The sequence below is a fragment of the Athene cunicularia genome, assembly GCF_003259725.1.
Source record: "Athene cunicularia isolate RWA chromosome 26 unlocalized genomic scaffold, athCun1 chr26_part2, whole genome shotgun sequence".
In the NCBI taxonomy this organism is placed as follows: Eukaryota; Metazoa; Chordata; class Aves; order Strigiformes; family Strigidae; genus Athene; species Athene cunicularia.
This window is the reverse complement of record NW_020799137.1, coordinates 267008-279585: the sequence shown is the minus strand read 5'-3', so window position 1 is coordinate 279585 and position 12578 is coordinate 267008. Positions and strand designations below refer to the sequence as shown.

The window sequence follows — 12578 nt, the reverse complement described above, 5'->3', positions numbered from 1 at the left end:
TGGCAAGTATTTCATATATATATATATATATATATATATATATATATGAAATATGAAATGGGTTTAACTGGGAAGGACAGACCCTCCGTCGGTTGGGTCCACAGCAGCATCAGTCATCGTGTCCGTGTCATTTGTCATTTCCTTGGAGACGTTTTATTTCTCAACACAGTCCTGAAGGTCTTAATTTTGAAACTTCTTCTGTTATCTGTTGGGCAGAGCAAAGAACCACTTTTATGCACAGCCTGGTTGGGAAAACAGGCATCGGGTTATTATTTTTTTGTCAAGGCAAAGCGGAAGAGGTGCTGCACACTAGTCCCCCCTGACAACATCACGTCCCTATTCCCCATAAAAATAAAAGGCAAATTTGCTAATTAAAATAGTTTAACAGACTAAATGCAACACAGGCTAAAGCGAGCTAAAGATAGAAAAAAAGATTCATTAAATATATTCTGGTTATTAACTATTATCTCACATTAGTGGCAATTTACAAATCCAGAATAATTAGCACAAAGTGGGTTTTCCTCATCAAGTTTTTCTCTTAATCAAGCTGGGTTTGTTCCAACCCAATATGATTCACATGATATTAAGCAACTGGTTATAAATGTGATACAGGGGATGCAGGAGCCGGGGCTGATCCCATGCCCAGATCTTAGACCGTGGAGTCATTCCTGCCCGCAGAGGTCAAACCTGAGACCCCGTTTTGATGTGGGGATGGAGATTTCTAGGCAAGGGAAAAAAAAAAATAATTCCCCAGACTCTGCCATGCCAGAGCTGCCAAGCCAGGACTGCATGAACCCAGCTGGTATTGCAACTGGCTTTGAAGCTGAATAACTCCACAGCATGATGGGACTTATCCTGACTCGTATTTTAATCCCGTGAGATGTCTTTAGGACACTGAAATCCTTAAAAACTTCAAGCAACTGCTTATATCCCTCTCATTTTCAGAAATCATACACTCCGCCTTTAGCTCACCGCAGCAACTGGAGCATCCCACCTCCTGCCACGCCGTATCCCGGGCTCTGTGCCCGCCTGTGGATGCGGCAGGGACAAAAACCCCGAGGTTTAAGCCCTGCGTTAGCCAGTAGGAGTCACACACCCAAATCCTGGCCCTTCTGCAGTGATTTTTCAAGTGGGAATTTATAAAGCTTCCTATAGTGAGGTTCATTAACTATATTAAAACCAGTGTGTGGTGCACACTAATAAGATGAGCGCTACCACCAAATCAGATTACGTGGGCCGGATGCTTCATTAGCAGCCGGTGATGAGACAAGGGTAGGAAAGATCTGTATTCATGGTTCAGAGCCCAGCTTAATGCACCGGGAACTGTCTGGTCCCAGCTCTTCCCCAAAAATGAGCAGATTTTCCCTCAAAATAGTCAGGATGGAGATATGCAAGATGGAATAGGACCCACGCACCGAGGAGGGTGAGACCCGCTCTCTGGATGTTGCAGGGATGATGTTGGGTGTTGCAGGGGTGATGCTGCAGGGATGCTAAAAGCAGGCAGGGAAAGGAGTGGTGGGATCTCCTGCAAGGAGCAAAGATCCCCTTGCAAGGCAGCACAACACTGGGGGGGAAATAAGCTACCAGAAGGGCTTAGTGCTCCTCGCAAGGGTCTCAAACCATCCAGTTACTCAAGCTCCGGCTTATCTTGCAGAGCCAGAAGGACTATTCATGGGCTTAAAGTTAACTGGGGTTTATGCTTTATTGGACTGGGCTTGCTGAGGGGGATTATACCCCCCTCCCACCTGTCAGCAGGGAAGGGCTCCTGCTTTTGTGCAAAGCACTAGTCAGACTGCCGGGATCCGCAAGCATTGCTGGAGTATTACACAAATAAAACCCAAACAGCACCTTCAGCCTGGCACGGCTCGGGAAATACCGTTGGTCTGGCCGAGAAGGGGACGGCAGAGTTGGGGCTCTGCAGATTAAGTGATAAATAACAATATTCCTCAAACTGGACAAATAATCCATGTGCTCTGGGGTACCCTGGCGCCTTTTCAGGTTGTATCTTTGCCCTTGGAGAAAACCCCCAAATCCTCAGGCTAATGATGGCGTTATTTCACCAAATTCAGCAAGAACAGCAGCGGGAGTGAGGAGTCAGGAGTGTTCAGGAGATTCTGCTGCTCTGGCTCCTGGAGGGATCAAGATGGATATTAAACAGCAGTCACAAAAATTAGCTGTTTTTAAACAGGCTGAGCCAAATAACTTGTATCCAAGCATTTGGAGCTGGCGAAGCAGCTTGTGAGAGTGCAAGTATTGAGTATCTCTTGAGCCCTGGACGTGGTGAAAATCCAGGAGACTGGAAAAATAGCTCTTGTTGGGCCAGTTTTTTAAGGGATAAACAAAGTGACCTGCAGAATGATGAGTCTGGCCATCTGTCACTGATCCCAAACAATATGCTGGAATGGCTGAGAGTCTTAATACAGAATTAAAAAGGAAGATATAATTGACAATAACCAACACAGAGTTAGGGGGAAAAAAAAAGATCTTATCATATTAACTTGACACCTCTTCATACAGAGTTCCACATTCGGCTGATAAAGGTAAGTGCTTGTGTAATGCTCTCCTCTAAGGGAGCTGCCTGACAGCTTGGTTAAGAAAACGGAGCCATAAAGCCAAATTTCCAGGAGATACCACAAGTCAGAAAACCAGCTGAACCCCAGTTGTGTTCACCGGTTTGCATCTCCCTGTGCTTGTTTTGCTTTCTCAAAGCATTTTGCAACCAGGACGAGAGAGACCTTGCCGAAAGGTTTCCAGCCCCAGGAGAGAAGAGCCCAGGCTTGTTTCAGATGCTGCAGAGAGATTTCCTCCTTTAATTCGGAGGCTTCTGACGTGCAGAATATCATTCAGGCACCTGACGGGTACAGCACAAGCGCTGGGTGCCAGCACCCACCCATGTGCATGCAAAGGTAGAAAACCCCTCCAGCCTGCAATGCTGCGCCCGGCTCACAGCAAACTCCCTTCACATCCCTCCTGCAAGCTCAAATTTGTAGCAGGCAAGTTCATTTTAAGCCCGAACTCCTCATGTCCCATTTTTGACCTCCTGCAACAGCTTGGGGGTCAAATCATCCCAGAGCCACAGCGGCAGCTCCAAGCAGAGACCAGTGAGGAGGGAGAAGAGAGATTTTGACTATAAATGCACAGAGATTTCAGGACAAATGGGCCATAAAGATGAAAAAGCAAGTGCAAAGATGCAGAGTGAAGAAATCACAGGAAAGGAGGATGGTTATGAGAAGGGGAGCTGTAGGGCAGAGCTGGCGTCCCCGGGAAGTTGGGGGAAACCCTGAGGTTCCCTCCAGCTGGGGGAAATAACCACAGTTAACAGGGGATGAGGGGAGGGTCTGCAGGCTCTGCAAGCTTCGAGAAAACTGAACTCCATGAAGCCTTTACATAAAAATTCTTAACTTCTTGCCCTGAGTTTCAAAACTTCCTCTTCCTTCCACAGCGTGTTTCACTGCATTTCATTTAATGAAGCTGCTCAGTGTCATTTACAGATGAGGAAACTGAGGCCCAGAGGAGCTGATCTGCCCAAAGGCACCCAGCAGGCCAACAGCAAACACCCAGCAAACACCACCGTGCTCCCACCCTCCAGGTCCAGGGGACAGGGACACACATTTTCAGGGACAACCAACCAAAATCCCCCTGAGCAGCACAGCATCACGCGCCACCCTGTGCCGCACTCAGCTCCTTCATGGCAACCAAGGCGAACGGCAAACACATCTCTCTGCAAACGCAAAGCCCACTTTGCAAAGTGTGTGTTCAGCCTGTCCGTGCCCTGTTGCAATCTTTAGCTTCTGTGAGAGCAAGACCTCAAGCCTGGACCCTGCTGCTGGCAGCTCCACTGCCCCTGCAAGGGCTGAGCCCTCGCTGCTTCCACTGCCGATCAAACTGTGACACGGCCCCAAAGGATTTTCTGTATCTATCCACGAGGGTGCTTTGGAGGAAGCAAAACAAAGCAGCTGGTACTGGTCAGCATCAAAATAAAATTGACTGCACTCTGCATCCTTGCCAGCGAGAGCCCCTCGCTAATCTAATCGTGCGAGCCACGCATCCAAACCAAGTCTTCCCACCCGGTATGTGTTAAAGATGCTAAAAATGAAGTGCAACAACTGTAGAAAAGCAACAGACATGACAGAGCTTAAACACGCTCAGAAAAGCGTCTGAATTACAAGTCTTGAGGAAATGAATCATTCTTAAACAAACCCAGCAGCGCGTTCTGCCGTCTGCATCGCTGAGCCACGGGTCTTAATATTAGTGTGCAGCGCAGTTGGGTGAAGATTATTCCCGTTATGAGTAGGGGAAGACCGGTGATCAGGAAGTATTTTAGCTACTCCTAACTCGAGTGACAAGCTGAATGAGATAGGAGACAGGTTTTAATTTGCTTGAGCATGTCCTAGTTCATAAGAAGGAGAAGAGTGACGGTGCCCTGCGGGGAGGTTCATGCAAGGTTTCCCTGCCCTGCTGCAGACCATCCTCAGCACTGAAAATTCATGCTTTGGGCAGTGATGAGACACAAATGGACCCTAAAACTTGAGGGTCTCACAAACCAGCACCTTAATTATGGAGGGAAAATCACATGGGGGCTTACAGGGGATTTCCTCTGAGCATTTTTGGCTGAGTTTTGCCAGTAGCAGGGATAAAAGTGCTCCAGCTCCAAAGGCAGCGTGGGAGCCCACACACATCCCTCTCCCGCACAGAGGATGGTTCTCATGAGCAAAAAATGGGATTTGGTTTTGCTGGTGACAAAAAGCAGGAGCCCTGGCGCCTTCCCAGCACAAAGCAGCAAACATGCATCCCGTCAGGTGGGATGAATATCGCTTTGACAGAGACACCATTACTCATTTTCCTGTTCAAGAAGCCAAGCTCGGGAGTAAAAGGTCTCAGTTGTGTCCCGGACTCAACCACAGCAGAGCCAGGAGAGATTCAGCTGGGGCAAGAGCCAGATGCTGAGGAGATGGGGCTGGGGTGGCTCTGCAGGGCTCCCCCCAGCAGCAAACAAGCCCCCCGCCATGGGATGGCTCTGCTCTACATCAGTGCTGTCCCCCCCTCCTCATGCCAGTCCTATTTCTGCCCTAAGAAAACCCTATAGCACCACCCCCAAAATGAAGCCAAAAAACCTCTCCTGCTGCCAGAGAAGTGATTCCCAGCTGGGATGAGGCACCTCGGGGCACACACCCTGAAACATCCCCAAAATGTCCCTGTCAAAGCGATGATGGCCACAGTCCCGCAGCTGTTTCCAAGGAAACCCTCCTGCCGGAGAAGCGCATCGCTCCAGCCCTCCCTGCTCAACGCCTGACTCCCACCGCCGGCCCTGGGAGAGGGCTCACACCACCCAGCACCCACAGCGCAGCACCCACAGCGCAGCACCCATCATAGGGCTCTCCCGGACCCGGCGGGTGCTGCGTTAGTGCAGCCTCTGCCATGTAAACAGCACTCGGGGCAACGGGGAAAGGCAGCAGCATCCTGTCCTTAACGCATCCTCCAGCTATACAACACCCCCCAAAGCTGAGCCAAGCGCCCCGCTCAGACTGTGGGTGCAGACCCATAGCAGGGAAGGGTGCAGAAGAGCAGTACTGGCTCCTCAGCAGTGAAAGAGTCAATTTATAGGATATTGCCCTGCCCACAGCATCCCATAATGTCCAGAAAGTCCCTGTTGCCCTGCACCCATCGCCCCTACGACTGCCTCTGCATGAGGATGTTGGTGCTCCGAGCTCTCCTTCCTGGTACATGAGGCAATCGAGACGGAAGGGCAAAACGAGTCTCATTCAAATCCCATTTGTCTGTTTGCACTCACAGGTTTGCAGCCTTACCCAGAGATCACTTGATATAAAAATGGGAAAAAAGAAAAAAAAAAGAAAAAAAAAAAAAAAAAAAAACGATGAGAGCCTCCATGTGCTCTCAACAAGATATGCATATTTTAAAAGCTTGCAGGAAGAGGGCTCCAAACTACACAATTAAACAGATTTCATGCAGAACGCTCTCTGTACACACCAACTGCTGCCAGAGACCCTTTCCCTGTGCTACTGCTCCGCCAGGAGACCCTTCCACAGCCGATGGGCTCTGGCTGGCTCCTTCCCTTCTGCCCTTTGCCTCTGCTCAACTGGCCATAAACAGGGCATTAAAAACAAAAACTTCTTTTGTCAAGCGATGGAGTAGGAACAATTGCTCGGAAAGAAATTCAACCCTCCTGGAAGAAAGAGATATCTCCAGCCCTTGTTTGTGTCCACACGCGGGGTGGGATGGATACTGCTCTGCTCCTCTGGCCACCCCAAGCACCTGAAGGGCATCTATTGTGCTGGAGAACAACAGAACCTTTCTGGAAGAGTTCAGGCCTGAAAACATACACAAAAAAAAGGGCAAATAAGCAGGAGGAAAAGGTGATGGTGTCAAAGTACCAAGCGGAGCGGCCAGGGTTAGGGTTGCTGCACAGCCCCTGCATCCCCCTGTAGCAAGGGTGTGTTTCGAGGTAGCAGCCAGGGCTGAAACAAGGGAAGATCCTAAAATACCAGCGGAGGACAAGGGAAGGGAGCCTTGGAAAGGAGGTGGAAGGCTGTACAAGGCTCTATATCACTTAGTGTCCCTGTATAAATCAAACACATAAAGCATCTGGGGAGGCAGCTACAGCCCCCCAGGGCTGCGTCCCTGGGTCAGGAGCTGCCTGCTCCCGTCCTTGCTCCCATCCTTTGGTGCCAGCAGTGTCGCTTCATCTCTCAGATGACAGTACGAAGGACAGGGGAGGAGGAGGAGGACATTTCAGAGAGCATCCCTGCCACGCCGCACATGCAGACAAGCTGGGGAGCCCACGCCGGGGACTACGTAGGGACACGGCCTTTCCCCTGCTTGTTTTCTGTGCGATCTTAAATGTCAGCCAGCAGCTTTCAGTAATGCACTTTTCTCCCATTTAATGTAATAAGCTGAGTCTAGGCAAGCCCTTCGCCTTGCCTTGGGAAGGCTCTGCAGCAGGCTGCCAGACAGCAGGCAGGCAGCTCCGCTAATGCTAATCTCCTACTGCTGGCCCTTCTAAGCACATTAGAAACAGTCAAGTCCGACACAAAGGCTGAGGCTCATCTTTAACTCCCCAGCGGCTGTTAAAACAGTCCTAAGTCCTAATAGGAGGCACATTGCAAGAGAGAAAAGAAAGTTAAATAAGCAGCTGGCTGCAAAGAGAGCAATCTTTCAGCAATCTCTCCAATTCCTGGCACAAAGCACGCGGAGAAGCCGTCAGACCATGCAGTAACAGAAAGTATTTCTCTTGCTGAATGGTACCTAACAAGACAGCACAGAGGGAAGAGGCAGACAGAAATGGGGCAGAGCACTGAAAGGGTATCTTCAGTCTTCCACTTCCAATTTTTTGGGTGTATCTTAAAGACCAAGCCGCGGTGCTTTTATATTTTTTAGCGATACATTTGGTATTGGAGCAAAATTCCAGCGGATGAAGCGGTTTCCTTGCCACCGCTCCCAGAGAGCGTCTTTTACTGTCAGTAAAATCCATTTGAAATTATTCTGCCCCAACAAAACAAGGCGAGGAGTAGTCAGGAAAGCAAACTAACGACCTGCAAGGTTTCTGCTTATTTTAGATGGCAGAGAAACCGAAAATTGCATCGTGCCATTTCCCGGAGAACATGTGGTTTCCGTACCCTGTGCAGCTGCCACTGGGAAAACGCAGACGCAAAACTTATCTGCAAACTCTCCTGAGTGGGACCGTTTCCCCTGCTTTTAAACTCAAATCCTCCTTTTAGGAATAGGTGTGCGGAAAAGCTTTAATAACAATAAAAAGTGAGAGCTCGTAGGCAGAAATGATGTTTCACCCGGTTGGCAGCCTGGGGAAAAGGCACGCTGGGGGGTTCCCAGTTATCCCAGACAAGGGATCCCAGGTTCGTTACCTCCCTCAATGCTCCAGAGCATCTCCCTAATAGAGATCCTTTGTTAGATCCTCAGCTGGTGGAAACCACGGTAGCTCCAATAAAACTGTCACACGCCATCAGCCAAGAAGCTGCTCTGCTGTTTTTTTTGGTTATAAGGGTTTTATTAACTGGGTCTAAGGCTAAGGCAAGTCTAAGGGAGAGTGTTACAAAGTGTCCTGATCCTTTTAAATCTGGTTAAATCCTAGCTAAACTCCGATTTCAGCATGGCTGGCATGTCTCAGGACAAATCCCCCTTCCCACACGCTTGGGAAAGGTGCGACTCGAAGAGGTTGGGGTCAAATCTCCCTTTGTCATAGGAGGTATTAACAGCGTCCCCGTGCAGCACACTACCTCGAAGGAATCTGGTTTTATTTAACCCAAAACCCAGCAAAAGAGAGCAGAGCTGGAGCCAAGGCGCTCAAGGCTGAGCAGCCAGGCCCTGCCTTCAGCCTGCTTTGATGGCAGAGGTCGGACCAAAGCATTAAACCGCTGCAAAAAACCTTTTTAGCACTGAATTGAGGAAATGCAGCTGAAAAAACAAAACAAAACAAAACAAAAAAACCCAAACAAACAAAAAAAAAAGCGCAGTGGGGTTATCCTCCTTTGCATAGCACTGGAAAGCAAAGTGAAATGCAAATATAAGCAGGAGCTCTAGGATGTTACCCCACTTTAACTAAGGTGCACCAAAATACCCAAGAGCAGCTGGGTAAAAAAGAAAGAAAAAGAAAACTAAGCAGTGGGAAAAGATGAGGTTTGTACCAAAAAACCAACATTACTTTATGATGTATGAAACTCTACCCCGTGCAAAGCTCACCTGATCCCATCAGATGTTCCTGTGGCCCCTGGTGCACACGTAAAGACGAAGCCGGTGTGTTTTCCCCGGCGGGGTTTTGGTTACTTTTCAATCCTGATCTTTATAGATGTGTCCCTCTTGCTTTAAAAAGCTGCCGGGGTTTCTCAGCCGACCTTTCCCACTTGCTGCTCAGCACCATTTCGCACCAGGTTTGGGGAAAGCGCCGGGTGTCGTGCGGCGCAGGGGGAGCACGGGCTGGTTCTCGGCTTTGCAGGATGAGACTCCATCCTCAGATTTCACTGCCAAGGTGTGAGCTCCTCTGCGAAGGAGAGGTGGGTTTGTGGTGTGCTTATTGCCTACGGGTGCTTTATTCGGCACAGGGGGAGCTGCGGGGGGGATGTGGCCCGGGAAGGGGGTGCCAGGATGGTGTCACAGAGCGCGGCAGAGTTACGGTGTCCTGCGGGATGACAGGGCTGGAACCATCTGGAAAAGGTTTTTTGCGGGAAGAGCGAGGACCGAGGGGGATGGGAGAAGGGATGCCATGACAACCTTTGGGGGTTTCCCAGGAAACCAGGGTTGCCATAGCAACTGCATCACTCCAGTCTGAATTAGTGACTTCCGCTGGAAGGCGTGTTCGCCACTTTAATCTTCTTGCGATAAGCGGCTGCATCTCTCCCAAACGCATTGGGAAAAAAAAAAAAAAAAAAAAAAAAAAAGAGGAAATATCCCTTTGTCTCCAGCTGGGTGGGTTTGAGGCTGCAGAGCCACGGCGAGAAGCCCGTCACGGATCCTGCATCCCCCGGTCCACACCGGCATCACTCCCAGCGCTCCGCTGGCTCCTAAACTGTTCCATTGTGCCTTTTGCCTCCCTCCTCCCCGCACACAGACCCGCTGCACGGCCGCAAATCTGACATTAGATAAAATAATGCCGTAGGGTTACAGGGGAAGAAAATTAAGAATAGAAAACAAGGGCTGGTTGGGGTTTTTTTCTATTTAGATCAGCACCGATTGCACACGGTCTCCGACCAGATTAGAATTTCATAAACTAACGGGGGAGAAATGGGAAACTGTGCTGTGCCCGTAATGGCACACCACACATTTTAATATTAAGCATCATTTAACAATGTGGTAACAGAGACTCTGCAAAATTAAATGGTTGTTTCCTCCCAACCCCCTTCCAGTACGCTCTGCAACATGTTTTCCTCATCTCCCCACCCAATCCGGGTTTGTTAATCCAACAAGTGACTTTATGTGATGGAAGGGAAATCGGCTACACGCTGCCTTTAGGGAAAGGGGGGGGGAAATTCGGGAGCAAAGCAAGAGGTCCCCAAAAACAGGAAAACAAAAGCAGCCCTGCAACACGTTGAAGAACAAACACCTGTTTCGACGGTGAGTGTGTTTTGTCTTCATCTTCCTTCTCTTTACCCTTTAGCTGTCCTCTTCTTCGGAGAATTTTAAATCCTTTTTTTTTTTTTTTTGGATCTTTAGAAAGGAAGGATCTAAAAAAATAAACGTATAAAAACGAGGGCACACACAGACCGACGATGGTGCATGTTCCACACAATACCGAGTACACAGTCACTTTGCATTATTATTGTTATTATTTTTTTACTGCATCCTCAGATTTTGTTGCTGTTTGTTTGGTTTTGGTTTTTTTAAACATCCGTAAAGATCTTTTTGATGTTCACACAGTTGGGATTGTTTGTGGTTGTGCAGTTGCCTGTCTTAAAGGCAGCCTGTTTGAATGCACTGTGGTTGATTCCCCCTTCCTCGATCACCATGTACTCGGACTTGCTGAGGGTGGAATTGCTGCGAGCCTTCCTCATCTCCTCGCTGGACGAGAGGTGCTGGCAGCTCCCGACGTGCATGTATTGGGCTTGCTCCTCGCCTTCTGTCTCCCGGTGGTAGAAATAGTTGAAATTGGAGACTATCACAGGCACGGGGAGAGCAATGGTTAGCACCCCCGCGATGGCACAGAGGGACCCCACAATCTTGCCCCCAATAGTGATGGGGTGCATGTCCCCATAGCCCACTGTGGTCATGGTCACCACCGCCCACCAGAAGGCATCGGGGATGCTACTGAAACCTGAACTGGGGTCATCGGCTTCTGCGAAGTAAACGGCGCTGGAGAAGAGGATGACGCCGATGAAGAGGAAGAAGATGAGCAAGCCCAGCTCCCGCATGCTGGCCTTGAGGGTCTGCCCCAGGATCTGCAGCCCCTTGGAGTGACGGGAGAGCTTGAAGATGCGGAAGACCCTGACCAGCCGGATGACTCTGAGGATGGCTAAGGACATGGCTTGCTGGCCGTTGCCTTGCCTCTCAGCCAGCTCGGTGCCCAGCGTGATGAAGTAGGGAATGATGGCCACAATGTCAATGATGTTCATGATGTTCTTGGAGAAGGTGGCCTTGCTGGGGCAGGCAAAGAAGCGGACCAGCAGCTCGAAGGAGAACCAGATGATGCACAAAGTCTCGACCACAAAGAAAGGGTCGGTGAAGGACGACACCATGGAAGCAGACGAGGACGAGGAGTTGGTGAAGACATCAGGTGGGAGAGGGCCACTGCCCGTCCCGAAGGTCCCTCCAGTTCCCTCATAGTCGTGGTCATCCCTGAATTCAGGCAGGGTCTCCAGACAGAAGATGACAATAGAGATAAGGATGACCAGGACAGAAACGATGGCAATGCCTCGGGCCGGCCCAGAGCTCTCGGGGTACTCGAAGAGGAGCCACACTTGACGCTGAAACTCTTTGTCGGGAAGTGGCCGCTGCTCCTCCCGAATGAATCCCTCATCCTCCCGAAACTTCTCCATGGCCTCCTCCCCTAGCTGGTAGAAGCGGATCTCCTCGGAGAAGATATCGATGGGGACGTTGACGGGTCTCCGGATGCGCCCACCCGACTGGTAGTAGTAGAGGATGGCATCGAAGCTGGGCCGGTTGCGGTCGAAAAAATACTCATTGCGGAGGGGGTCGAAGTAACGCATCCTCTTACGTGGGTCCCCCAGCAGCGTCTCGGGGAACTGCGAGAGTGTCTTCAGCTGGGTCTCAAACCGCAACCCCGAGATGTTGATCACCACCCGCTCACAGCACTCGTGCTCCCCACCGCCCGCGGGCTGGCCGGCGGGGACGGCGGCCGGAGTCGGGGGGTGATCGTAGCGGTCTCCTCCGAGCAAAGGATGAGGATGCTGTGGCTCTTCCAGCAAAGGGTCTCCGCCACCGCCACCCCCCACCACAGTCATGCTGCCTTCCTCCCCTTCTTCACCCTCTTCCTCCTCTTGGTCGGGGACCGGCTGGGGGGCGGCGGGGGGCAGCTGCTCGGTGTAGCCCAGGTTGTGGTGGCTGCTGGTCGAGCCGCCCCGCGGATGCCGGCTGGTGGAGGAGGCAGCCGGAGAGTAGAGCAAGCTCCGGCGCTCGTCCATAAAGGTGTGGGGCGGAAGGGGAAAGGGGGTGGGGAGGACCGGAGAGGCGGCAGCCGAAGCCTCTTCTTCCTCCTCTTCCTCCTCCTCCGGGCGGAGAGGGAGAAACAGCCGCCCAACTCCTCCAGCGGCTGCCGCTGCTCTGAAGAGCTGAGGCTCTTCTCAAAAAATCCGCCCCCAGCTCTGGCACCGCCTCGCTCAGTCACCGCTCCCGGAGACACCCACCAGCACCCCCGGCCCTGCCCCGCAGCCCCCAGCAAGCCGCGGGCATCCCCTCCCCTGCTCCTACCCCGGGGGGGCCCGGGGTACCCCCACCCAGGGGCTTCGGTCCCCTCCCGGGGAGCATCCTTTGATGCTCAGACGGTTGCAAGCAGGGAGAGGTGTTTTTTTTTTCCTGGCAAAACCGCTGCCTAGAAAGAGTTTTTCTATCCTTCCCCCGAAAAGGTGAAATGTAATTTTTATTATTAATTTGGG

The 12578-nt window shown here is 50.9% G+C and overlaps 1 protein-coding gene across 1 annotated transcript in view; it reads right to left on the bottom strand.

Moving 5' to 3' along the window:
• LOC113488981 (potassium voltage-gated channel subfamily A member 3-like) overlaps positions 1-12242 on the bottom strand; it is a 14297-nt gene extending 2055 nt beyond the window's left edge. The window contains exons 1-2 of the mRNA XM_026864439.1: positions 8716-12242; positions 83-205 (exon numbers count right to left, since the gene is read on the bottom strand). Coding sequence (XP_026720240.1) covers positions 10350-12107 — 1758 coding nt within the window. The 5' untranslated portion in view covers positions 12108-12242 and the 3' untranslated portion in view covers positions 83-205; positions 8716-10349. The remainder of the gene's footprint in view (positions 1-82; positions 206-8715) is intronic.
• Between the last annotated feature and the right edge of the window lie 336 nt (positions 12243-12578).